This window comes from Carassius auratus, chromosome 1 (assembly GCF_003368295.1).
Source record: "Carassius auratus strain Wakin chromosome 1, ASM336829v1, whole genome shotgun sequence".
NCBI lineage: Eukaryota > Metazoa > Chordata > Actinopteri > Cypriniformes > Cyprinidae > Carassius > Carassius auratus.
Genome location: NC_039243.1, coordinates 26,686,984 through 26,713,092, shown reverse-complemented (window position 1 = coordinate 26,713,092; position 26,109 = coordinate 26,686,984). Strand labels below are relative to the sequence as shown.

General features: G+C 37.2%; 1 protein-coding gene across 10 annotated transcripts; it reads left to right on the top strand.

The window, feature by feature from the left end:
• Nucleotides 1-4,592: 4,592 nt before the first annotated feature.
• On the top strand, nucleotides 4,593-25,575 carry LOC113106028 (piggyBac transposable element-derived protein 4). Of its 10 annotated transcripts, XM_026267559.1 has the most exons (8): nucleotides 4,593-5,029; nucleotides 5,194-5,544; nucleotides 16,853-16,930; nucleotides 17,419-17,609; nucleotides 17,753-17,797; nucleotides 17,904-18,723; nucleotides 22,417-22,838; nucleotides 24,792-25,575. In XM_026267559.1, the coding sequence occupies exons 1-8, from the start codon at nucleotides 4,721-4,723 to the stop codon at nucleotides 25,327-25,329; spliced, it is 2,754 nt and encodes a 917-aa protein (XP_026123344.1). In that variant the 5' UTR covers nucleotides 4,593-4,720; the 3' UTR covers nucleotides 25,330-25,575. The 10 variants fall into 10 exon arrangements, with proteins under 10 accessions (XP_026123344.1, XP_026123350.1, XP_026123335.1 ...); XM_026267565.1 differs by lacking the exon at nucleotides 22,417-22,838 and having other exon boundaries at nucleotides 17,467-17,609; nucleotides 17,904-19,145; XM_026267550.1 differs by lacking the exon at nucleotides 22,417-22,838 and having other exon boundaries at nucleotides 17,904-19,145.
• The last annotated feature ends 534 nt before the right edge of the window (nucleotides 25,576-26,109 follow it).

Below are 26,109 nucleotides of genomic sequence, written 5' to 3'. Positions count from 1 at the left end.
CGAGTGATTCGTTCGCGAACCGGATATCACTAAACTGCAGTGTCTTGAACTCACTCACAACAGACATGGAAGAGAGGACAATGCTGAATAAAGACTTAGTTTTTGCTATTTTTGGACCAAAATGTATTTTCGATGCATCAAAAAATTCTAACTGACCCTCTGATGTCACATGGACTACTTTGATGATGTTTTTATTACCTTTTTGGACATGGACAGTATACCGTACATACATTTTCAATGGAGGGACAGAAAGCTCTCGGACTAAATCTAAAATATCTTAAACAGTGTTCCAAAGATGAATGGAGGTCTTACGGGTTTGGAACGACATGAGGGTGAGTCATTAATAACATAATTTTCATTTTTGGGCGACCTATCCCTTTAAGCAGAAAAGAGAAGAGAAATAAAAACATGAAGCTAGGATACATTTAGTGTTGCTTTTGTCGACAAAAATTAGGAAATGTAAAAAATGTTGTCAATGAACCTTTATCACTTGACGAAAATGAGACGAGACGCAACGTAAATGCTGGTCATGTGACGATGACTATAATTAAATGTATAATGCAATATTGTCGATGAATAAAAATGAGACTAAATGTGTTTTGCAAAATAAAAACTATGCTAAAATGTCTTTTTATTTTCGTTGACCAAAACGAGACCTAACTAAATGTTATAACGTTATTTTGTCTCGTTTTGTCGCGTTATTATTAGGTGTGTTTGACTTGAAGCATGGCTACAGACGGCAATCAACGAGAGCAGCCGCATGCGGTCAGGGGTGGACTTGAAAATGGAGCCGTCAAGCCGGACACTTTCTGCTCCTGTTACTGACACTTACGCAGTGTTTGTGAACTTTATCACAGATTAAGTGAATTAAATTTAAATTTGTCAAATACACAGATGTTTCAAAAACATTTCCATGAGCAACAGAAACACTTTATATCTACTGCTTAATACAGCGCCATTTTTTCAAGAATAGAGTTCAACAGTCATATACAATTTAAATGCTAATAAAGTGGGGGTATATATGCTTTTATCAGTGTTGTATGGTAAATGTGATTACAACTGTCACGCTGTCTGGTCTCTGTTTCCCTGGGTGTCCACTAGTGGTCTTACTTCCCCATAAGCACCTCACTGTAGGCACTACAGTTCTCACTAGCCTTGTCCCTTCATCACAGTAATTGCACTCCTGTTAATAGCACTCAGGTGACTTCACTTGTTAGTCATAATCCTCCCTATATTATCCAGTCCTTTTCTGTTTGTCTGCATGAGACCTTACTTTCCGTCAACAAGTTTCCTTGCATTCCTAGCCTTTGATTTCCTGTTCCTGTTTCTGTTTGTTTGTGTTTTGGACTGATATTGGTTATGACCCCTGCTTGTTTAGTTTCTGATTTTGGATTACCCTATTAAACTCACACTTCACTTGGATCTTCCATCTCCTGTGTTCCTATACCTGACAACAACAGTGCGACTAAAATAGAAAAAAAAAAGCTTTTACAGTTTTACAGATTTATTGGAACTGAAAAGGTTAGAATAACCCGAAACACACGTGATCGGTGTCATGCGATGAATCTGGCCAACAGCTGTGTCATCATGAGCACTCCTGCTAATCGCTCTGGAGAAACTGCTGCAGCTGAGTCAGCCGGCAGCTGTCGAAACACTTTTGGTTTGCTGTACTTTGATGCCACACGTGACTTGTGGCGTCTGCGCCATCTCAAGTCGGACAAAATTTCTAACCGGCCAGAGGTGGGTAGAGTACCCAAAAACTTTACTCAAGTAAAAGTAAAAGTAATTCTAGAAATATTTACTCAAGTAAAAGTAAAAGTACTAGTCTTGAATAGTTACTTGAGTAAGAGTAAAAGAGTATCGGATAAAAAATCTACTCAAGTAGTTAGTTACTAGTTACTTTGGGTCATATATACGGAGCCTTTTTTTATATAGATATATAGACAAAAAATGTATGTAATGTATGTGTGTGTGTATAAATGTATATATTTCATCAGCCTTTAATCCAATTTATGTAATTTATTATAAAACCCTGTCTGTTTATTTAAGTAACAAATATAGGTGTCATGCCATAACATATTTTTAATACGACTGACTTTATTTTAAATGTGAATTTAACATTGAAAGTTAATGTGATATAAATATTGCTACTAATCTTTCATTGTTCAGAAAGAGAGCAAATAACATTTACATTATTAAACATAATTTTCACTGACAGTCTAGATTTCATTCACTCTCAGAAACTACCATTAAAATCACTGAAACTGTTAACACTGTGAAATCAATATCTTAATTATAGATTCGTACACACATCTGCACTTTGTTGTTTCTGACGAGAGAATTCGGCAGAAAGAGGTATTCAGTAAGTGAGCGAGTGAAGGAAGCACCGGCATTTCAGCGATGACTCATCGAACACCTCTGATTGGCCAATGCATTCAAAAGCTCAACAGAACCGTGTGTGATTGGTTAATGCGGAGCGCTGTAAAAACGCGTCTGTATCTGGCTCAGCGCCAGCAAGCGATCACAGATCTGAATTTAGCAGCTGATGATATGATTTGCTGAACGTACTCGCACTGGTGTGATTGTATTAAAATTAATAAAATCTTAATCGGCTATTCTTTGTCTTTTGGAAGCTGCATTCAACCTGTTATAAGCCACACACGTACAACAAACTAATGTCACAGTGGTATCGTGTACTGTAATCGAATGTAGCCCAAGTTATTACCTGTTAAACAGTAGACAGCACACGCGTTCATCTAATAAGGATCTCCATCGCAAGCAAAGAATAGCCTTTGCAGATTAGCTTTCAATTCAGTGCAGTTCCATAGCCCCGTTTTCAACGCTGCTAATATTCTTAAACGTTACAACTCTGAGTGAACCGCTTCAGAGCTCAGCGCGTGCAGCATGGAACTGAACGACTCAATCAAACTGATTCATGAACCAATTCACTCGTTTGCCGACTGGTTTGATCAAGCCTTTGAACAGAGTTGACTCAAAAGAATGAATCATTCGCGAATGGGCATCGCTCATTGTCCAGAGAAAAGTAGACGGCGCGTTTGGAATAAACTGAAGCATTTATTGCATTAAGATAAAGTAACGAGAGGGGCGTCGCCCACAGTAACGAAGTAAAAGTACAGATTTTTCCCAAAAAATGTACTCAAGTAAGAGTATAAAGTACCCATCTTTAAATATACTCCGACAAGTATTCGTTACCCCGAAAAATTACTCAAGTAAATGTAACGAAGTAAATGTAACTCGTTACTACCCACCTCTGTAACCGGCATACACTGTTTCAACTGGCATCCTGTATGTGTATTAGGTGAGGGGTTTGTGACTATTCGTAAAATCTAATAAAAAATGTTGTGTCTGATTGGTCAAAATTCTACAATTATGACTAGTCAAAATGACATTGTAGATATCTTAATTCCAATAATGACAAGTCTTAATTGCAATAAAGATATCTGAAAATACAATTGTGTCTATCCAAAATTATATTATGAATAGTCAAAACCAAGTTTTAAATGTAAAACAGCTTGCCATACCACAACGAAATTCTTCCTAGGATGGTGACATCACATACCCTAAAATTTACATAAACCCTGCACCCCGACTCAGCCTGCCAGCCCTGCCAGGAACCGCCCAACCCTGAAGACCATTAAGAAGTCCCGACGGCATCCCGTGTTGCTGGCCTGGGACAGCCCCAAAGATGGTGGGTCACCCCGCTCCAAGTTCTAGTCTCTGTGACACGTCTTGAAAAGTAAAGTGTGTGTGTGTGCACACATTGTGTTTTTACTGTAACAATTATGGTCACTTGCAGTTCATGTGTTTTCAATATAGTGTAAGATTTTTTTTGTTATTATTATTACTCAAAAACAATTAACTTAAATTGTGGAAATTATTCTTCATTATTTTAATGTGGTTTATTTGTATATATTGTTACTTCACTTAAAATACAAAATTCAACGCACAAAATTCTCACTGAGATATTATTTAAATTTTTACAATTATTTAAATTCTATTTAATATTTAATTTATTGTTCACTGCTAAATATCACAAACATAAGGTTTACTTTCTCAAATGTATGGAATGTTACACTGGCAGTTGTAAAACAAACATAAACAAAAGGCAGAAGCCCTCAAAATATGGATTGGATGTCTGTAGTGCAAATTGCTAGTGGGAAATTTAAAAAAGAAGCATTTAGCGCCGTCGTGTCATAAACTGTAAAAGATTAGTTTATTATTTGTTTTCTTATTTCTAGTAGGTAGAAGTAACAAAGATAAAAGTACAGAAAATATTTACGTACAAATAGGTGACATAACTGGCAAAGCATGTTTATACGTGTATATAACAATTAATAATACAAAACGAAAGTTTTAACAAAATAAATTCAAAGATGTACTGTTTTAAAAGTTTGTCCGGACCAACGTGGCGGCCGCTTCGCTAGTGGAGGTGATGTAATTCTACGGAAAGTGTGGCCCGGACCAACATGGCGACCGCGTCGCTACTGGACGTGACGTATTTCCGCTCTTGAGTAGCGCAACCAGTTGGGTTCACGCACTTGTGTGACGCTGATGACGCTGATGACGTGTAATATGGTGCGCCCGAGTTTCGTTTGTCTACAGCATAATTGACAGGTCTTCAGTCTGTCTGAGGGAGAGGCACGCTGTATTCAAGCTGTTCTACATTGTTTGTATTTTGGCATTGCTATATATTTTTTAAATGGTGCGTAAGTGTGCATGTCGCGGATGTCCTAATCGCCAAAAACAACCACGGCGATCTAAAAATGCATTACCAACGCCGACAAATGAAAGGATTCATTTTTACTCTTTCCCGGTAAACGACCCAGAGCGAGTAAAGCTATGGCTGCTGTGTGTTCAGCGAGATGTTGATTTACCTCTTCAACTCGCCCGTCTGCTGACATTGTGCAGTGAGCATTTTTCACCAGACGACTTCAGACTAGGTTTGGGAAAAATACGTCCAAAACTAAAAAAAACAGCTGTTCCCAGTCTGTGTTTACCACACACAAAGGTATGTAAGCAGTATAGTGAGATTGTGCAGTGTTACAGTTACTATGCAATTTATTCATATTGCTTGACTTCTTAGTTTTTATTAAAAACGGTTGTTAAAAGTTTTGTAATGAACTTTGTAAATTACCCTAACCTTAAATAAAACTGTACCATGAAATGTTTTAGGAGACTCCGAATTATCCACTGCAGCTAAGCCAGGAAATCAAATCAGAAGGCCCTGCACCTGTACAGGGTGCAGAGTCAGAATCTCAGGCAGCAGCTACACCTACCAGTCTGCTTCCAGAAGCAGCTGAGAACGAGGGGAACAGAGAGGAATTTGTAACCACTTTTGTAGCTCGTGTTCCCCAGTCAACCCCACTGAAATCATATGACAGACAAAGATCTGTGGGAGAAGCGAAGGATTCTGTGTCAAAACTTCGGTTGGTGCTATCAACTCCAGAGTCACCGAAGGACCCATCCCGACCGTCAAAATCAGCGACATACTATGCCATGCCTGTCATAAAGTCCTTTCCATCTGTAAGTATATATCAGAACAATTTGTCTACATCTAACAAAATGTTATATCTAAAACACTTTTTTTTTTATTTTTATAAAATACACAATAACAATAAAACAGTAAGATTCAATGGCAAAAGAGCTTACAAAACGTTTACTAACAAAAACGAATAAGAAGAGGCATGGCATAGGCCTGTATTGCTGTATTAGGCTATATTAATAAATTACAGAACATTTAGCAAACACAGAGGAATAAAATAAAAATAAAAGCCTCCATAGCAAAAATTGAGGTGAACAGCAAATACATAATCTTTTCAAAATGAAAACAAAACATAAAGTAAAACTAATCCTGCTGCCGGTGACCGTGTTTGCAAGGTTTTTTTTCCCACAAGGATCACAACATGTTCACCTTCTCTGGTGCTGTCTTACTTTACTTTAGTGTGAAAATCATATTCGCGTTATTTTTGCTGTGCGCTCCTGCAGACTCGTAGTAACACGGGGTTAGTTGTAACACATGTTGTTTTAATTATTATTATTATTATTATTATTAGTTACCATATCAACATTACACAGAAAAAAATGTGCGCCAAATTACAAAAATCTGGCTTAAGTAAATTTTTCATCTCAGTTTTCTTTATTTATAATGATATAAATCGGCTATTATTTTATCTTCAATCTGTTATTTATCAGTTCAGTTTTAATGCTTTGATAACTAGCAGAAGACACTAACCAGTTTAAAATTCCAGCTGTGCAGATGTTTTAGTTTGTCATGTACATTTTTCCATTCCATCAGATAACATTTTAACCTATGGTCATGTTCCAATGTGCCCCTCAGATCTTACAATGTACTCCACCTACATTGTAAGATCTGCGTGTATATATATATATATATATATATATATATATATATATATATATATATATATATATATATTTTATTTATTTATTTATTTATCCGAAACCCCAGCATGGTTATTTTTCTACCCGGCTCTCCCCCTAGCTGCGCAATTAAAATGAGTTGTCCTTTGATGTTTTTCATATTCAACAGAAATGGTCGCGCCAGTGTGACTGCTCACAAAATGTAGTAGGTTGCAGTCTGGAGACCTGCAGTTAATAGTAAATATAACCAAAACAGGTTATTATTATTTTTATATGAATAATAAAATAAATATAATGAAAACTAAACAACTCGATTTTGTAATATTCTTTAATTTTGTAGTCCATATAAAGTGCATTTCCATTAAAGGCACATTCATGTGGAAATGGCGAGTAAGCGTTGGCATTCGGCAACATCATCTTTGCATATGACAGGACTCAGAAAACACTAATTTATTAATAAATAATGAAAATGTCTTTTCCCCTGACACGTTCATAATCACATTGCTTTGAGGCCATTGCTTTATGCCATTGCTTTATGTGATCTTGAGCACAGAATGCCTATACATTACAGTATGGTCAATATATTATTATATTAATCAATTTAATATGTACATTTTTAAAATAAAATGCTATAATGTAATAACGAAAAGTGCGACAGCTGCAAATCATGTCATCCCACTGTTCCAGTTATGCATAAGGAGTCAAATGTATTTTTATCACACTAAATAGATCATGAAGAATGATTTCTTGATCTTGTTTTCCCTTTTAATACATGCCTTCCGCAACATATTTTTCAATTACTTTCAATAATACTTTCATATGGTAGGGACAATATCAATCTTGGCAAAAAGTGGTGAGGACATGTCCCACCAGCAAATTACGCCTATGGTTATTACTATGTCCCACTCGGTGCAGAACAAATTCTCCAGGTCTGTAGGCATCGTATGGCAATGAAGACATTTACACCAACAGGTCTCCATTGCCCTTTGCCTTTCCAGAGCTTCTGACAGCGGTTGCTACTGTGTAGGAGCTTCTTCCATCGCTCTTAGTTCTTCGTCCGTGTATTCAAGTTCAAATAAATATGGCTGGGCAAAAAAATGCAAATCTTCCTCTGTGTCAAAGTTCTCAGATATGTTTGCAAAGATTTTTTTTTTTTTACAGCATGCATCTCCCTCAGACTGTAAACGAAGGTCAGGCGCACCAGATAACATTTAATCAGCGTCGTATGTCAGCCGTGTCACTGCAGTGTCATGAACGCAGATTCACAACAGACCCGGAAGAGAACACAATGCTGAATAAAGTCGTAATGTTTGTTATTTTTTGACCAAAATGAATTTTTCGATGCTTCAACCAATTCTAACTGACCCTCTAATGTCACATGGACTACTTTGTGATGTTTTTATTACCGTATTTTCCAGATGTCACACTTTTTTTCATAGTTTGGCTGGTCCTGTGACTTATAGTCAGGGGCGACTTATTTATCAAAATTAATTTAATATGAACCGAGATATGAACTAAGAGAAAACATTACAGTCTACAGCCACGAGAGGGAGCTCTATGCTGTTCAGTGCTCCTGTAGTCTACCCCTGAAAACATAGTGTCCTCTTGTGGCTGTAGACGGTAATGTTTTTTTCTTGGTTCTAAATAAATGCGACTTATAGTCCAGTGTGACTTACGTTTTTTTCCTCCTCATGACGTATTTTTGGACTGATGCGACTTATACTTAGGTGCAACTTATAGTCCGAAAAATACGGTACCTTTCTAGACATGGACAGTATACCGTACATACAGTTTCAATGGAGGGGTCAGAAAGCTCTTGGACTAAATCTAAAATATTTTAAACTGGGTTCCGAAGATGAACTGAGGTCTCATGGATTTGTAACATCGAGTCATTAATGACACACATTTGTCACACATTACAAGTGACACACATTTTTGGGTGAACTAACCCTTTAAACTAGTCTAACATACACACTCGCATATAATGGGCATAGGAAAAGGGTTAAAGCTTCAGCAGTAAAGAGAAGAGAAATAAAAACATGAAGCTATGGTACAATTAGAGTGGCTTTTGTCAACAAAAATTATGACTAAATATCATTGTCAATGAACCGTTATCACGTGACAAAGACAAGACGCAACATAAATGCTGGTCATGTGACGATGACTATAATTAAAATGTATAATGCAATGTTGTTGACGAATAAAAACGAGACTAAATATGTTTTACAAAATAAAAACTATGCTAAAATGTCTTTTCATTTTCATTTACCAAAACTAAATTTTATAACGTTATTTCATCTCATTTAGTCATGTTATTATTGGGTGCATTCGACTTGAAGCATGGCTACAAACGGCAATCAACGAGAGCAGCGGCATACAGTCCGGGGTGGAGTTGAAAATGGAGCCATCAAGCCGAACACTTTCTGCTTCTGTTAGTGAAACTCACGCAGTGTTTGCAAACTTTGTCACAGATTAAGTGAATTAAATGCAACATTTGTCAAATACACAGATGTTTCAGAAACATTTTCATGAGCAACAGAAACACTTTTTATATATGCTTAATACAGCGCCATCTTTTCAAGAATAAAGTAACAATCTACAACAATACACTATATACATTATACTATACAATACAATATACTATATGATTTTATCATTGTATGAAAAACGTGACTCAATACAACAGTGCAACTACAATAGGAAAATCTTCAATTTATATTTTTACTATTCATAATCGCATTGTAGATATCTTAATTCCAATTATTACAAGTCATAATTGCTATATATATATATATATATATATATACACACACACACACAATATATAACTGAAATTACAATTGACTATCCGTAATTATATTTATGGATCGTCAAAACCAAGTTTTAAATGCTAAAACAGCTTGCCATACTACAACGAATTTCTTCCTAGGATGGTGACATCACGTACCCTAAAATTTACATAAACCCTGCCCCTGGAAACACGCATTAATGGGGGTGTGGCCGTGGAACAGGAAAAGGAAGAGGAAGATTTGTAGTAGAGTGTTATTGCCATGCCATCAAAACGTTGTTATTTTCACCCAGTTTGCAGGTCCTCTGTATTCGGACTTCCTAGAAATGCTGGACTTAGGGACCAGTGGTTAACTTTTATTTTTAAAACGGTTCCTGAAAAGTACAACACCTACATAGCTCTTTGTGCTGCACATTTTACAGAGGACAGCTTTCTCAATGTACGTGAGTTCAATGCCGGATTCGCTCAAAAGCTTGTCCTAAAGGACGGAGCAGTTCCCACTTTAAAAGCAGAAACTGTCGTTTATGGGCCAAATCCTGTAAGTATGTTTTATTTTTTGTGATCTTCGTTTATAATTTATGTAATTATTTCATGTTGTAGCAAAGGTAAATAAAGAGCAAAGCTGTTTGGCTCTGCTAATCAGCTAACGTTACATGTAGTAATGTTACATTCAACACAGAAGCTTGTGTGTGTGTGTGTGCGTGTGTGTCTGTGTGTGTACGTACAAGACATTTCACATTGAAGCACTGTATAGGAACTTGATTCGTTTTGAGAAAACCACTTGATCTATGACGTCCGAAGCTTCATTCGCCAGAAAACCACGTGACCGCTTCAGTATCTTCGAATCGAATCAGTGCTGTGGATCAGCTGGGTACATGCGCGTGCACGCAAAAAGTTTTACCTGAATTTCCTGCAGATGTTAGAGCTCCACGGATTCCTCACAGGGAATTTTAAACGAAGCAGACTTCACTTAATTTGTGAATGTTTGTATCATTTATGGACACTGTGGTTTCCCCTGTCGATGTCCCAATGTATCAGACGCCGAGTTTTAATGCGTTTACACGTCGCGTCTCACAGACCACGCACAGGGTTTTTTTTTTTTCTAAAGACAATGGTAAATGCATTAAATAAGGTGTTTACTTTTTTTCTTTGCAACGCGTGTGTAGACAGATGTTCAGAAATAGTCCTTAAATATGTGTCAGTGTAATTTGAGCAGCAATATTGCTGTGGTTAAAGGGGCATGTCAATCGTTTAATTTTCTTTCTTTTTTATATTGCTAAAGAATGAGTGATTAAACAACGAATAGTTTAGCATTATACATATAATTCTGAATTAGTGACACACATGGTGTTTTGACACAAAACCTTTAATCAATACATAGCTTCAAAGCAGCTTAATGTAAAATGCATGTTTCTTTTACTATGAAGAAAAATCTTGTCTCATTAGAAATAGTGTGTCATTAATGCAAACAAATTTGAATTCTGCTGTAAAGCAGCTCTAACATTAGAACAATAGTCAACTGTCAGTTTCTCAGTTAAAGTCAATTCATCACTGATTCAGTGAAACCATCCTCCTGCTCAGTTCAGTAGTGATTTGCAGGGGATGTGTCTCTGGGGCTCATCTAGTTGTCCTGGTCTCCGCTGACATTCAGAGCTGTTGTGGTCGTCTCTAGGTGCTGATCCACCATCTGGTCTGGATACAGACTGGATCTGGTTAGTTAAAATCATTCAGTTAAGCACAAACATGTTGAAAAAAATATTTACATATTGTCATGATCTCAGTGATTACAATATAATTATATTTTTGCAGTTTCTCATTTGGATTCAGAGTTGGGATTATATGAAGTGCCACACTGTAGTATATAAAGAGGCCCATACTCATTAGTTATGAAACTGACAGAAGTTTGTGTCATTTTCAGTTCAAGAACTCTGCTATAGAGTAAATAATAACACTTTTCCTATTCTAATTAATTTGGGAGAGAGGTATCATATTTGTTAGGTGACGAATTATTATGAGATTAGTGATGTGTACTGCAATATTAGCCATATACATAATTTATCATCACTGTATCATATGTTCTTCCTATGTCAGTAATGAAAAAGTGGCTGCTGAGTGATTGCCACAGGACTTTCAAACAAAAGACCGTAATGAAAAAAAAAAAAAAAAAAAAAAACCTTAAGTCAGTAAGAAAGAGACTACAGCACGATTCACTTTTAATAAACACTGTCACCTTAAAAATGTAAACATGCCATACATGTGACGTATATCACTCACACAAATTTTAGAAAAAAATGCCTTATTTGTTCATCACATAAACAGTTTTAAAGAGTTTGGCTTTGAATCCTGTACTGCTCATAACATGATTTCTACTGTTGGAAACACAAGTAGTCTGACAAGAGACCAGTAGGTCTTTATGTAAAATAAAAGCAGGAGTGCCCTCTACATGTTCAAAGACAGACAACAGATTCACAACATTTCAGAATCAGAAAGAGCTTTATTGCCAAGTATGTTTGCGCATACAAGGAATTTGTTTTAGTGACATAAGCTTCCAGTATACAGAGACACCAACACACAGACAAAAAAAATGTAGACAAATAAGTGTATAAACAATTGTGCTATAACTGATAATGGAATAGGATTGAATAAGATTTAGCTAAATTAAAGCACCTAACTGAGCATAATGTACAGCACAATACAGACACAGTATTAAGCATATATACAATTGTTAATTTAATTTATTATATAAGAAACTGAATACAGATTTGTTCTAAATGGAGTTCTAAGCCAATGCAAACATTGATTTCAGATCAGTCTTAAATCCAAGATGAAACTGTCTAGGGAAGAGGATACAGAGGCACCAGAACTGATGGTACAAGCTTGAGATCTCATATAACAAAATCAGCAGAGTAAGATGCTCAAGGAAAGCTCAAGGTTAAATGCCTACCTCGAACCACCAGTTTGAACTTCATCCCTCTAGTTCCTGCCGTAATAACGTCACTAGAACAGTTTTTTTTTGACTAACCTCCGCCCACAGGAACACGTAAAAAGGGGGCGTGGTCTTGATGCGCTCCGAAGGAGAAGAGGAAGTGTTGTGTTTGTTCAGTGTGTTTGTAGCCATGGCGTCGAAACGCTGTTATTTTCATCCCGGAGTCCAATCATGTTTGTTTGGCCTTCCCAGGGACGCTGTACTGAGAGATCGGTGGTTACAATTTATGTTTCACTCTGTTCCAGAAAACTATAATCCACATGTTAAACTATGCGCAGCACATTTTGCTGAGGACAGCTTCATCAATCTCAATCAGTTTAGTGCCGGATTCGCACAAAGATTATTCTTAAAAGATGGAGCAGTTCCCTCTTTGTCTGGAGAAGGCGTTGTTTATGGACCACAACCAGTAAGTGTATTTTATTATTTAAGTTGGTACGTTTAACAGTTTCTGTAACTTATTACACAAAGGGCAACGCTGTTTAGCTTTGTTAACTAGATGGTAGGGCTGTGCAAAAAAAAAAAAAAATCGATTGCGATTTTCATGCGCATCTCCGTCAGTAACGACGCTCCTGTGATTACAATCCACCACGTGCGTTCAGATCTGCATTGCCAGGTTTTCAAAACAAATCCTGCCCACTTGCTTCTCAAAACTAGTCGAATCACAACACAGCAACCGCTGTCACAATCAGAACTCGTTACGTGTTTCTGAAGGAGGGACTTTATAAAACAAGTTAGACATCAGCCTGTTTTTATGACATTGAAAATGTATACAGCTGGTGAAACACGTTTTTTTTATCTGATATGGAATATCGCAGTGACGAATCTGTCGCCGTTTGAACAGCCTAAAAGGAGTCGTCAGTAATCCGAAGCCCTCTTCCGTGACAGCTACACGTAAAACATTCTGCATCGCGCGCCCTAAAACACTGTGGCTTGTTAGTGTGGTTAACATCATGTCGAGAAGACGCTGTTTCCTACGCTGTGAACGTAAATTCGTTTTATTTTCACTACCGAGAGACGAGGCTGCAAAGAATCAGTGGTTACTGTTCATTTTCTCCACTGTACCAGAGCAGTACAACCCCAATCTTATTTTGTGTTCCCGTCATTTTACTGATGACTGCTTTTCTAATCTCGGGGAGTTCAAGGCGAGATTCACAAAACGCTTGTTCTTGAAAGATGGCTCAATACCCAGTTTATTTGGACCAGCTGGCTCCACTGAATCACAGCCCGTGAGTATGATAAATAATAGATGTAACGTTATATATTATAGCGCCCAAAACACGGAACAATAGGCGTATGTTTCCAATTTTGTCTCCCAAAAGAAAGAAGCGATTCTGAAGTGCATGAAACGAGTCGTTAGTAAATTATCCCTGCCTCGCTTCCTGTAGAAAAGCTATTCTTCTGGTGTTTTATGGCTGTTTTGGCACACCAGCGACAACGTGCATTACCGCCACCTACTGATCGGGAGTGTGGAGTGTGCATAGATTTGGAAGACAGAAACAACCCAAAATAAATAAACGAACAAAAAAACCTAGATTCTATCTATTGTTCCTGTTTTTTTCCCCCAGGTATTTAAACAAAATGTCATGCACTATTGATTGCCTTGAACCGTTTCCTAACAATAAAAAAAAAGAAAAAGAAATATTATCAACTCCCAGCCATCCTAATTCTTGAATTAATTGAAATCACTCCCTTTCATATGCAGAACATTTAAAAAGAATATGCTTCGCTGTTTCCAACTTCCCATATTTGTCACACTTCCCCGATTCATGCTTACCCATTTTACAGACTATAATTCAATGCTGTATGTCCAATTCTCTGTCTTGAAAGGATGACACCTTTCTTCCTATTTCCATATCTTTTTCTCTCCTTTCCAACTCTTTCCTGAATCTGGAATAGTAGATGTCTTCCTTTAGATCCACTATGCCATAGGTCTTGCCATTTCTTACTTCTAATGAACTCAGTATTTTGAATTCAGCTTTAATTAATGCTAACTTCATTTCCATTTGTGGATTATTTAATGCTTTATTTTCTAGCAAGTCTACTTCCTCGTTTCCATTCACACCCACATGTGCAGGCATCCATTGAGTCAGTATATCACAGTTATTTCTGGCAGAACTTCTTAAATCCACTGTAGCGCTATGATGATAGCTAATAATTCAACAGTAAAAACTGACACATAATCTGATAATCTTTTGCCATTTTTATTTTAAAAGTAGGAATATATACTGCTGCTCTTCTACTCTGGCTCCTTAGACCCATCTGTAAATACCTGTAACTCAGAATTAATTATATTGTTGAACTACTACTACAGTTGGCAAGTTCATCTAGAGTTTATTTATATGCTTTGTAAATTTGTAAATCTAATAGTGGCAAAGGGAACAACCAAGGGGGGGTGCTGGAATAGCAAGGAGCAATTTCATGGTCTTTCTTCTCCACGCTGTTTACCTCCTTCCTTACTATCCAACCAAAGCTTGTTACTTCTTTGTATTCATATTCCCAGCAATCTTTCAGAATATGTCTAACTGGATGGTTTTCTAGATGTCCCTTTACACCAGTACAAATACCTTAATCTCAACTGAAACCCCCGTTCCCTGCTCCTCCCCATTATTGGCGGATGGCAGCAGGCTCCGGCCCCCTGGCGAACGGCGCCAACTCCTCCTCTCCCTCACGGATGGCAGCCGCCCCTCCACATTTTAAAATGACACCTGACGAAAAACTTGACAAATTTCTGGACTTTTATAAGGAAACAGCCAAGCAAACAAAACTACATAAATGTTATAATAGATACATGAAACAGATAATAGATACATGTTTTTATTTTATTAGAATTTTTTGAAGATTCGCACTTTATAATAGTTGTGCAGTCTTTACATTTTTATTTCAATGTAGACATTATCTATTCATTTCATTTTATATTTGGAAAGATTTGTTACGTGGCCGCATAAATGAAAGTTTCTTAAGGGTCAATATCATGTTATCTGCATCTCTTGCGCTCCAAGCCACTCTAATAATAGCAGTCATCACTAAAAATAATGCACGACTCTATTATCTGTATAGCATGTGTGTAAGACTCTAAGACAATTATAAAGTAATAATTTTATGACAAATAAATATTTCAGTGAGTAAAACTGGCTGTCTAGCAGGCTGTTATGGACTACACAGCATTTTTAAATAATTTTTTTAATGATTATTATTTTAAATTATTGTTCCTGGATCAGTACGATACTCTTGTAATAAAGTAGCGGTGGTAGCAGACATATTTTGAGTATCAGTTCTGGTTGAAAAGAAGCGATCTAAGCCTGTTTACATGAAATAAGCCTGCTCCCGAGCAGGTTTAAGCTGACGGACCTGTTGCTATGACAGCAGCTCTGGGATGAGCTTCGAAGACCCAAACGATCCAAGATCACGCCAAATCGTCAACAATCAAATCCAGCTAACTGAATTAGCGACGTACTAAGAATGGGCCCCAGGTCCTCTCTCGTCTGTCACTGTCGTCGCTCCGGTTTTATATCCTTCCATCTCCTCATACATTTTGACATTCAAGCTTGGATTATTTTTCTTTTTCGAGAAACATATTACTTGTATTTTTGCCACAGAAAACCGAAAATCCCAACTATTCACCCATTTCTCCACCTCATTCACTGCTTTTTGCATTTTATTTTCAACAAATAAAACGTGTCCCCTTTCCATAGTGCTCTATCAACTGCACACAATTATCTTCCTTTTCCAGTATCAATGTTATGAAAGATGTCATTTATCATTAAAATAAAAAGAATAGGACTGCTCACACTTCCCTGGGGAATTCCATTCTCAATTGGTAGAATCTGAGAAAAAGCAGTCCCCACTCTTACTTGAATCATTCTTCCAAACAAGAAACTCCGAATCCAGTTATACATTTTTTCATCAATTCGGAAGTTTTCCAATTTTATTAAAAGACCCTCTTTCCACAACATATCGTAAGCTTTTTCTACATCAAAAAAGACTCCCACAAGCACCTATTTATTAATTTGAGCTTTTCGAATTTCAGCTTCCTAACACAAGATTGAATCCATTGTATTTCTCCATTTTCTAAATCTACTTTGATATGCTGAAAAAATGGCTCTACTTTCAATCACATAAGTCAACCTGTTCATTGTTCAAATTTGCATAAATTTGATGTCAGCACAATAGGTCTATAATTAATTGTCTGAGAATGGTCTTTTCCTGGTTCAGCTATTGGCACTATGATCCCCATGCATCTGCTGGCAAATCCCCTGTCTCCCATATTTTGTTAAAGTCTTAAAAATCACACTTAACGATAAATCTAATATCATAGATATTATCATAGCATATGTCGTCCTTGCCTGGAGAAGTATGTTTGACTCCCGCAAGCGCTCTCTTGAACTCAAAATGTAAGAAAGTGAAGAGTTAGTGGTTAAAGTTCATTTTTACAGTGAAACCACAGCAGTATGTCTCCAATAGTCTTTTGTTGTGTTCTCGTCATTTTACTGACGGCTGCTGCTTTATTCTTGGTGCGCATGCACAAAATTCTATAGGTTCTCTACTGGAATTAGTCTAGTAGTTCACCTGTTTCAGTAAATGCAGTCTTGAGCTGGAAAGATAATTGATTAGTTCATCTTTGTGATTTTTGTGCATATTTCATAATTGTGTGTGTGTTTTTGTGTTTTTTCTTTCAGGGAAATTCGGGAAAAAACAGGCTCGATGGGGAAGGTGACACTATTGCAAGACCCTCCAAAACAAGGAACAGTTTAAAAGTAAGTAAATTAATAAAATCATCTATACTGAATTTTTTTGAGGTGGTAAAGTGGCAAGGTTTATTTTCTCTGCCTTTGGATTCCAAGTGTCCAAAGTCATGTGATGGTATGAGTGGGAAACCTACCACTGCAATGTGCTTTAGTTTGTTTCCAACACACGCTGTACAGACCGAGACTGAGCTATATGACCAATTATAGCAGACTAGGCTATTTAGAAAGGAGAGGTTATGTTTTCAGGTACAGTGAATTATTATTATTATTATTATTATTATTATTATTATTTATTTATTTTAAGCATGAAAAACTATTGTAAGAGACCTCCAAAACACAATTAGGAAAAAGTTAAATGGCATAACAGGGCCACTTTAAGAAAACTCTTGTGAATAAAAGAATAAAACAAACTGAATTTCAGTTTATGTTGTATAACTTGGCTTCCAGAAGAAAGAAAAAATCCCTAACTCATTGTTTACCCATCTAAAATGCAACAGCAAACAACTGCAACATCTGATTTTCTGCATTCTACTGCGGTATCCAAGAAAATTACTACAAAGGTCCTGGAAGATGTTACAGCCAGTTGTGACGAAGATCTTGATTTTTGTGACCTGGACAGTGTGGCCAGCAGTGTGGACAGCACAGCAGAGGAGATGTTTATTGATGGTCTTGACCCTGTTCTAGATGGGTAAGTTTCTTTTTTATTTAGTACTAAATAACAATGCAAGTGTACTTTGAGGGGTCATTTTATTGCCAGCCTGTTCATTTAGATTGTGGAGTATTTAAGTATTAATTGCTCATTCTGTTTTTACTTCTTGTGCCATTCCATAGGCCTTCACATGACATTTACACACCAGAGGAGGACTGTGATTCAGAGTATGCTTTGAGTGGTCATTTTATTGCCAGCCTGTTCATTTAGATTGTGGAGTATTTAAGTATTAATTGCTAATTCTGTTTTTTTTCTGCTTGTGCCATGCCATAGGCCTTCACATGACATTTACACACCAGAGGAGGACTGTGATTTAGAGGCCAGACCACAGCAGAGAAAGAGATCACGTCTGTCTTGCACATCTTCTACTGTTAGTAGAAATGGCAGGGAAAGTGAAAACTATGGTTCATCTGTAATTTCAAATGAAAAGTGGCATAGCTCAGATGATGCTGATATTAAGCCAACCCATCTAGACTTCACACCCGTCCAAGAACCTGGGGCACAGATTTTATCAAATAGGTGCACTAGTCCTCTTCAATATTTTCAACTGCTGTTTCCAAAAAAAATGTGGCAGACCATTGTAGACCACACTAATGACTATGGAGCAAAGTGCCAAGGGAGAAAGGGCAAAGTGTGGGAGTACATTTGTCAAAAAGACTTTAAGTCGTACATAGCACTGGTAATTTACATGGGTATGTTCAGGTGCTCTTCATTGACAGACTATTGGAGTGAGTCTGAGCACTTCAGTCTGTCCTTTCCAGCAAAAATCATGTCTTACAAGAAATTTCTGTCAATTTCCAAAGCCCTTCATCTAAGTGATAAGAAGGAGGATGAGAAGAACAGTTTTAGGAAAGGAACAACAGGCTATGAACGGTTAGGTAAAATTCAACCTCTGTATCAAGTCATTCGTGAGGCCTGCAAGACCTTTTTTCATCCTTTTCAGAACATCACCATCATTGAAAGAATGGTCGCATCACAGGAGAAACCTGTACTGAAGCGCAGCGTGAAAAACAAATCCCCAAATATGGGATACAAACTCTTTGCTCTGACAGACTGCACCTGTGGCTATACGTGGGACTTCTTTATTTACGAGGGGAAGTCATGTGCCTCACAGAATGTGGGCCTGAGCTATGAGTCCGTTATGGCATTGGTGGATGAAAATATGTTGGGCTCTGGGTACAAATTGTTTGTGGATAAATTTTACACCAGCCCCACACTCTTCAGGGACCTCTTGTATAAAAAGATCTGGGCTTGTGGCCCCATTTGGGCAAACAGGAAGGGTTTCCCAAAAACAGTCGTGGACAGATTGTCAAAGAACGCTCCACGCGGCACCATGCGCTGGATCAGGGATGACAGTCTTCTGTTTGTTGAGTGGAAAGACTCGCAGGAAGTGCAGATGTGCTCCACCTTCCACAAAGCTTATGAAGGTGACACTGTGCAGAGAAAGGTGAAGGGTAATGCACATCGGACCCTTGTGGAGGTTCCCATTCCAGCTGTGGTGCTGGACTACAACAGGTTAGTAGAATTTATTTGGTGTTCCTGGTTTCACTTTGTTTTACCATGTGCCTTTAATGCATTAAATGTCTTAAGTCAAGTCATTTCTTTTTAGGTTTGTGGTTTCTTTTGAAATAATGAGTTTGAAATAATATGTTTTATATTTCCACACAGGAACATGGAAGTAGTTGATTCATCAGATCGGGTTACTGGACATTACCGAGCTCTGCTTGAACCAAGAAAGTGGTATCAGTGTGTGTTTTACCACTTTTTGGACATCATTGTAGAGAACGCATACATCATGCAGGAACTAATGGCCAAGGGAAAGAATAAGACTTTGACCAGAAAGGCGTTCCTGGAGGTGCTTATTTTAGAGCTTACAGAATTGTGTCCTCAGGACTAAGCACCGGTTCCCTCAGCTCCCTTTTCTTCCGGATTCTCCTTTGAACTTCCTGCTATATTCCATAAGCAAAAACAGACAACAGCGGAAGTACAGGCTCTGCAGCCAGAAAACACCAGTCACATGTGAGACTTGTGATGTGATGTGCTTTCAGCCCGAGAGGCTATTGATTTACGTCTTCATTATGTTTTATTATAATTTCCCCACTGTTCATTCATGGTGCATTCATTCAAAAAATTATCTGAATATTTAATTTGAAATGTTTTATTTACTTTAAAAGTGGAATAAATGGTTTTGAATGGAATTAAATGTTGTTTAATGTAGTTTGTTGGTTTATACATGTGAGAAAACCTGCATTTACGGAAACATTTCATGGACATTTAAATAAGAATTTTTTTCAAATCAGTAAATGGGGTTCCACACTCATTTTGTAAGTTATTTGGAGGTAATGCATTGGTTATTGACCACATACATTTTTATCTGGCACAGAATTTATTTTTAAACACAAAATACGACTCTTAGAATTATAAATTTCTGCTATCCTGCAAGAACATTTATACAGAGATCTTCTAATGACTGATGTCAGTAACTATTTCTATGACAGATCTTCGATTTATTAAGTGACTTAAGAGGCTGTCAGTTTCATCATAAAAGGAAAGAACTTCTCACATTAACTGCTCGTGTTACAAATAAAACAAATGTATTTACGACCTTGTTATATGACAATTTTGTCAAGACGCATTAAAAGAGTCAAAACGTTTTCTGGGAAGATGTGTAAATTATTTTTAATGAATGACGGAAGGCTTTATTTAAGTTCTTAATGGCTTTGTTTTATTTGTGCTAAAATAAATTCAAATAGGACGAAATAAACTGTTACAAAACCGGATAGGATTAGATTTAGTATGTTTTTGCCATACAGCGCCTGTACTTTTAAAATGAACCGATTGTGGGTTTATAGTAAATACAGCCTTTCACTAATTACGTCACTTCCTGTGAACTACCGCGCGTTGAACAAGAAGGGAACAGCACAGTTTGTATGTGATTTTTTTTTTTTTTTTTACATCCCTAGCATGTGAGTGGTTTCGGTTTTATGACTAATCTTCGGAACAGTAATATATTATTTATGGTTCTGTCAGCTTACCCACCAGGTTTCAAGTTTAAGTATAACTATTTAACTATTAGCGTGCGTCTTGCTTGTCTAAAAAACACTGACTGGGTTTAAATTCTTTTCTGTAACGTTAATCAGCAATGACGCATAAACAACGATTTGTTTGATTTGCCTTCTAAACGGTATGGCATTATTTGGAGCTTTGAAATAAAAATAATATATGAATTTGAGATTATAGTGGCATGTGCTTTGTCTGTACTCCCTTAAACATGCAGAGGCCACTAATTCACTGTTTACTCGCCTTACATTCAGCAGGATATATTCGCATCGATTGATCTTTAGTACTCTCTGATGGATCCAAAGAAAAGCACCGAGAATGTCTTGGAGGACAGTATAGCCAGCTGTGATGAAGATCTTTATGTTTGTGACCAGGACAGTGTGGCCAGCAGTGTGGACAGCACAGCAGAGGAAATGTTCAGGAATGGTCTTGACCCGGTTTTAGATTGGTGAGTTTTTCTACACATTTTCTTGAGACATATACTTTCTTTTAACAATGTTTAGCGCTCACATTTATAATGTGGGATAAGTGTTTTGTTTGATGCAAAGAAATTTAATTGTATGGAATTCGTCATAACAGCAATCTATGGAAGAAGGAGTCAAAACTGACTCTCTTCTCTTTGTAATCTTGTATTTGCCTTCTTATGAACACCCTAGCAAAAGCAAAAATCTGAATGGCTATTTAAAACATGTAAATGATGTTTGAGTAGTTCTCTGTGACACTCAGGTTTGTAGCAGAGTTGTGCATTGCTGCATTGTGTACTGGTGTAACTGCTCTATGTGTGTGTTCTGTGTTCATTCAAACCCATCTGGCGTTTGTATGCATTTGTCTAAACCAACAAATCACATGCAAAACAGACTGAACATTTGTGTTGGGGTGAACACAGGCATTTCATCAAAATAGTTGTGAAGAACCTTGCAAATAATTTTTTTTTCATGTCCCATGGAATAGGCCTTCACCTGATATTTACTGGCCAGATGAGGACTGCGACCTACAGCAGAGAAAGAGATCCCGTCTGTCTTCCACATGTTCTCCTGCTGGAGGAGATGGCAGGGAGAGTGAAAATGATGGTGTTTCAACAGAAAGGTGGCACAGCTTAGATGAAACCGATGTTGAACCGCTTCAGCTCGACTTCACACCTGTCCAAGAACCTGGACCAAAGTCTTTACCAAGTAATTGTAGCAGTCCTCTACAGTTTTTTCAGCTGTTCTTTACAAAAACTACAATCCAGTCTATTGTAGAGCACACAAATGTTTATGGGAGCAAGTGCAAGGATGTGGGAAATCCTTGGCTCTACCTTTCTGTGAAAGACTTGAAGTCGTACATAGGACTAGTGATTTACACAGGTCTGTTGAAGTGCTCTTTACTGACAGAATATTGGAGGAAGTCCCAGTACTTCAGTCCATCCTTTCCTGCACAAGTCATGTCTTATCAAAAATTTGTGACTATTGCCAATACTCTTCATTTTAGCAATACCATCGAAGATGAGAAAAATTACTTGAAGGGAACTGCAGCCTATGAACGGTTAGGTAAAATTCAGCCTCTATATCAACTCATTCGAGAAGCCAGTAAGACCTATTTTCATCCATTCCAGAACATCACCATTCATGAAAGAATTTTGGCAGCACAGCCTCTATCTGTAGACAAATCTACGGATAGAGGACACAAACTCTTTGCTCTGACAGACTGCACCTGTGGCTATACGTGGGACTTCTTTATTTACGAGGGGAAGTCATGTGCCTCACAGAATGTGGGCCTGAGCTATGAGTCCGTTATGTCATTGGTGGATGAAAATACGTTGGGCTCTGGGTACAAATTGTTTGTGGATAAATTTTATACCAGCCCCACACTCTTCAGGGACCTCTTGTATAAAAAGATCTGGGCTTGTGGCCCCATTTGGGCAAACAGGAAGGGTTTCCCAAAAACAGTCATGGACAGATTGTCCAAGAACGCTCCACGCGGCACCATGCGCTGGATCAGGGATGACAGTCTTCTGTTTGTTGAGTGGAAAGACTCACAGGAAGTGCAGATGTGCTCCACCTTCCACAAAGCTTATGAAGGTGACACTGTGCAGAGAAAGGTGAATAACGATGCACATCGGACCCTTGTGGAGGTTCCCATTCCAGCTGTGGTGCTGGACTACAACAGGTTAGTAGAATTTCAGTGATAGTCCTTTGGCCAGTTTTATGAAGCCGGTTCCAGGTAATGGTGAGTGTATTTTGACCAAAGTTTTTTTTCTTTTTCGGGTTCAAGATGATGGATTATTGTATTTATTTATTTCAATTTATTTAACCAGAATAGAAAACACACTGAGATTAAAATCTATTTTACGGGAGTGTCCTGGCCAAGATAGGCAGCTGAGTTTACATAGACAATTTTACATCGAAGTTACAACACACAAACATAAACATCATTACATAAATATAAAAACATGCATCTGATTAGAAACATTTACACACCATTAATTTACAGTTGGCATAGAAAATTACCCCCCTTTAAAATAATCGAGTTTTGTTGCTTTGCAGCCTGAAATGAAGACATTGTTTTATCCAGCTGTATTTACTCGCTGCAGCTTGGAATATCCAAGTGAAAGATATAACACCAAGTCAAAAAAAAAAATATATATATATATATATATATATATATATATATATATATATATATATATATATTCCAAGCTGCAGCAAGTAAATACAGCTGGATAAAACAATATCTTCATTTCAGGCTGCAAAGCAACAAAACTCGATTATTTTAAAGGGGGGTAATTTAAAAGAGATTTTAATCTCAGTGTGTTTTCTTTTCTGGTTAAATAAATTTAAATAAATAAATACAATAATAGCAATTTGACTTTCAGCTTTGTGTTCATTTTGATAAGCTCAGCATAAAAAGTGCATTCCTGGAGCTTTCTGTCCTTGGTAGTGCAACTGAACTCCAGGATAAAGTTGTAGACAGGCACAAGTCAGGAGATGGATACAAAAAAGAAATGTCAAAGGTTTGCCTAGAAGCACAGGGAAGTCTATCATTAAGAAGTTTAGTTTATTTGGTACAGCACAGACCACAGACTCCCTGGATCAAGTCGTCCCTACAAACTAGATGAGAGAACCAGGAGCAAACTGATCAGAGAGGACGACCAAGAGACCGACAGCAACTCTGAACTAGTTGCAGGAATTTATGACAAAGAGTGGTCATTGTTGTGCATGTGATAACAATATCTGCATGTGTTGTCCACATACACATTGAAAAGACAAGTGTAAACGCACTTCTGATCAGAATGTTATCTGATCAGCATGTCCTGGTAAAAAAAAAAACATCTGCTGCCCTCTGCCAGAAAGTTTTCAATGAGAAGAAGGTTTACCTTCCAACATGACAGTGGCCCAGTGAACAAAGCACACAGTGGTTAAAGGAGAAAAACGGGATTGTCCTTACATGACCTAGTCAGAGCCCAGACTTAACCCCCACTGAAAATCTGTGGAGTGACTTGAAGGCTGCAGTCCACAAATGGTCACCATCCAATTTAAATGAGCTTGAGCAGTTCTGCAAAGAAGGATGCAACGCTACTAGAGACATCCCAACAGTCTAAAAGCTGTAATTAAAGCAAAAGGTGGTGATACTCAGTGAATGTTTTTTTGTTTTCTTTTGTATCTTTCACAGGGGTGTTATAAGTTGTACTGAGTAAATACATCTGGATAAAACAAAAACTGTGCTGTCCTCATTTCAGGCTGCAAAGCAACAAAATGTGATTATTATAAAGGTTATATATATATATTCAGTGAAATATTTGCAATGTTTAATATATATATATATATATATATATATATATATATATATATATATATATATATATATATTTAGTATTGTATAGACAATATTCCACTCCTAATTTAAGTTAATATACATATGTACATAAAAATACAAGCTTAAGAATTGATATACATATATCAAAACCCTTTTTGAACCTATATAAATTAAATTCTGTAAATCAAACTGACACTCATGTTATTGTGCAAATTATTGTTAGCTGCATTCCTGAGGTAATCACAAACTCTCACACACTGAGTTGACAGAAAGCATTTATATGGAGCGTTTTTTCTTTCCTCCCAGGAATGTGGGGACATTGGAGCCATCCAGTTTCATCACTGGACATTACAGAGTCCTACATAAACCAAAAAAGTGGTATCAGTGTGTTTTTTATCACCTTTTGGACATTGCCGTAGAGAATGCTTTCATTTTGCATAAACTGGTGGCCAAGAGAAAAAAACAAAAAACTCTGACACGGAAGAAATTCCTTGAGATGCTTGTTTTAGAGCTTACAGAAATGAATGCTGAGAACGAGTCTGATTCTGCATCGGTTTCCTCGGCTCATCCGGTGTCCCCCGTCTCATCTTCTCCTTCTGCTCCTGTCTCAGCTTCTCCCTCTTCTCCCGAATTGTCATTTCCTGAAGGAACCCACAGGCCCAAGCACTTCATGCCAGACAGTGCACTCGGTAGGCGCAAGTGCAAGCTCTGCCACCTGAAAACTCCAGTCATGTGTGTGACTTGTGAAGTGCCATTGTGCTTTCAACCCAGGCGGGACTGTTTTAATCAGTGGCATGAATTCAAGGTTTATGTTCATGATGGGTTTCAATTTGAATCTATGTAAATCTGCTTGAAGTTTGCCCTGCTTCATTTCCTGACATTTTTGTTCTAAAATTGAAACAAGTTTGGGTAGTATTTCTAATTTCATCTGCTAACTCGACTACCGGTACTTTTGCCATAGAATATGTGGAACAGTCAATGGAGGACGTAAAAGTCTTGTGGAATTATGTCAATGTCAGTGCTGCACTACCTTTCAAACTTTTTTCACAGCAGCTGCATTTATTTGATTAAAAATACTGTAAACCAGTCATTTCCTCAGTTTTGCGTAATCCTTCAGAAATCATTCTAATATTATGAAGTCACTGCAGGCACATTTAAAACTCTTTTGCAAAGATGTTTGTTTCTGGTGGGGTTTTCACCTGTGTGTGACCCTCAGTCTGTTGCATGCTCAAGTGGAAATCTTTTGTGGTTTCAGAGGAGTCTAAACAAACCCTTTCTAGAGAACTTTATTCAAAATAAAACACTCAAAAAGAAATAGATAAAAAAATAAATCTCAATAAATATATGTTAAATTAGTTTGCTCTGTGATTTTCTACAACAGTCCTGCATCTGCATGGGTAAGAAGTAGTTATCAATTGTATATAAAAAATAAAACCGTACAGAAAAGAAACAGACTGTACATCACTATAAACATATATATATATATATATATATATATATATATATATATATATATATATATATATATATATATATATATATTATAGATCTCCGTTTAAAAGCTTCAGTTCGTTTGCTATTCAGTTTAAATGCTTGTTTCGATTTATAGTTTATTATATTAGCC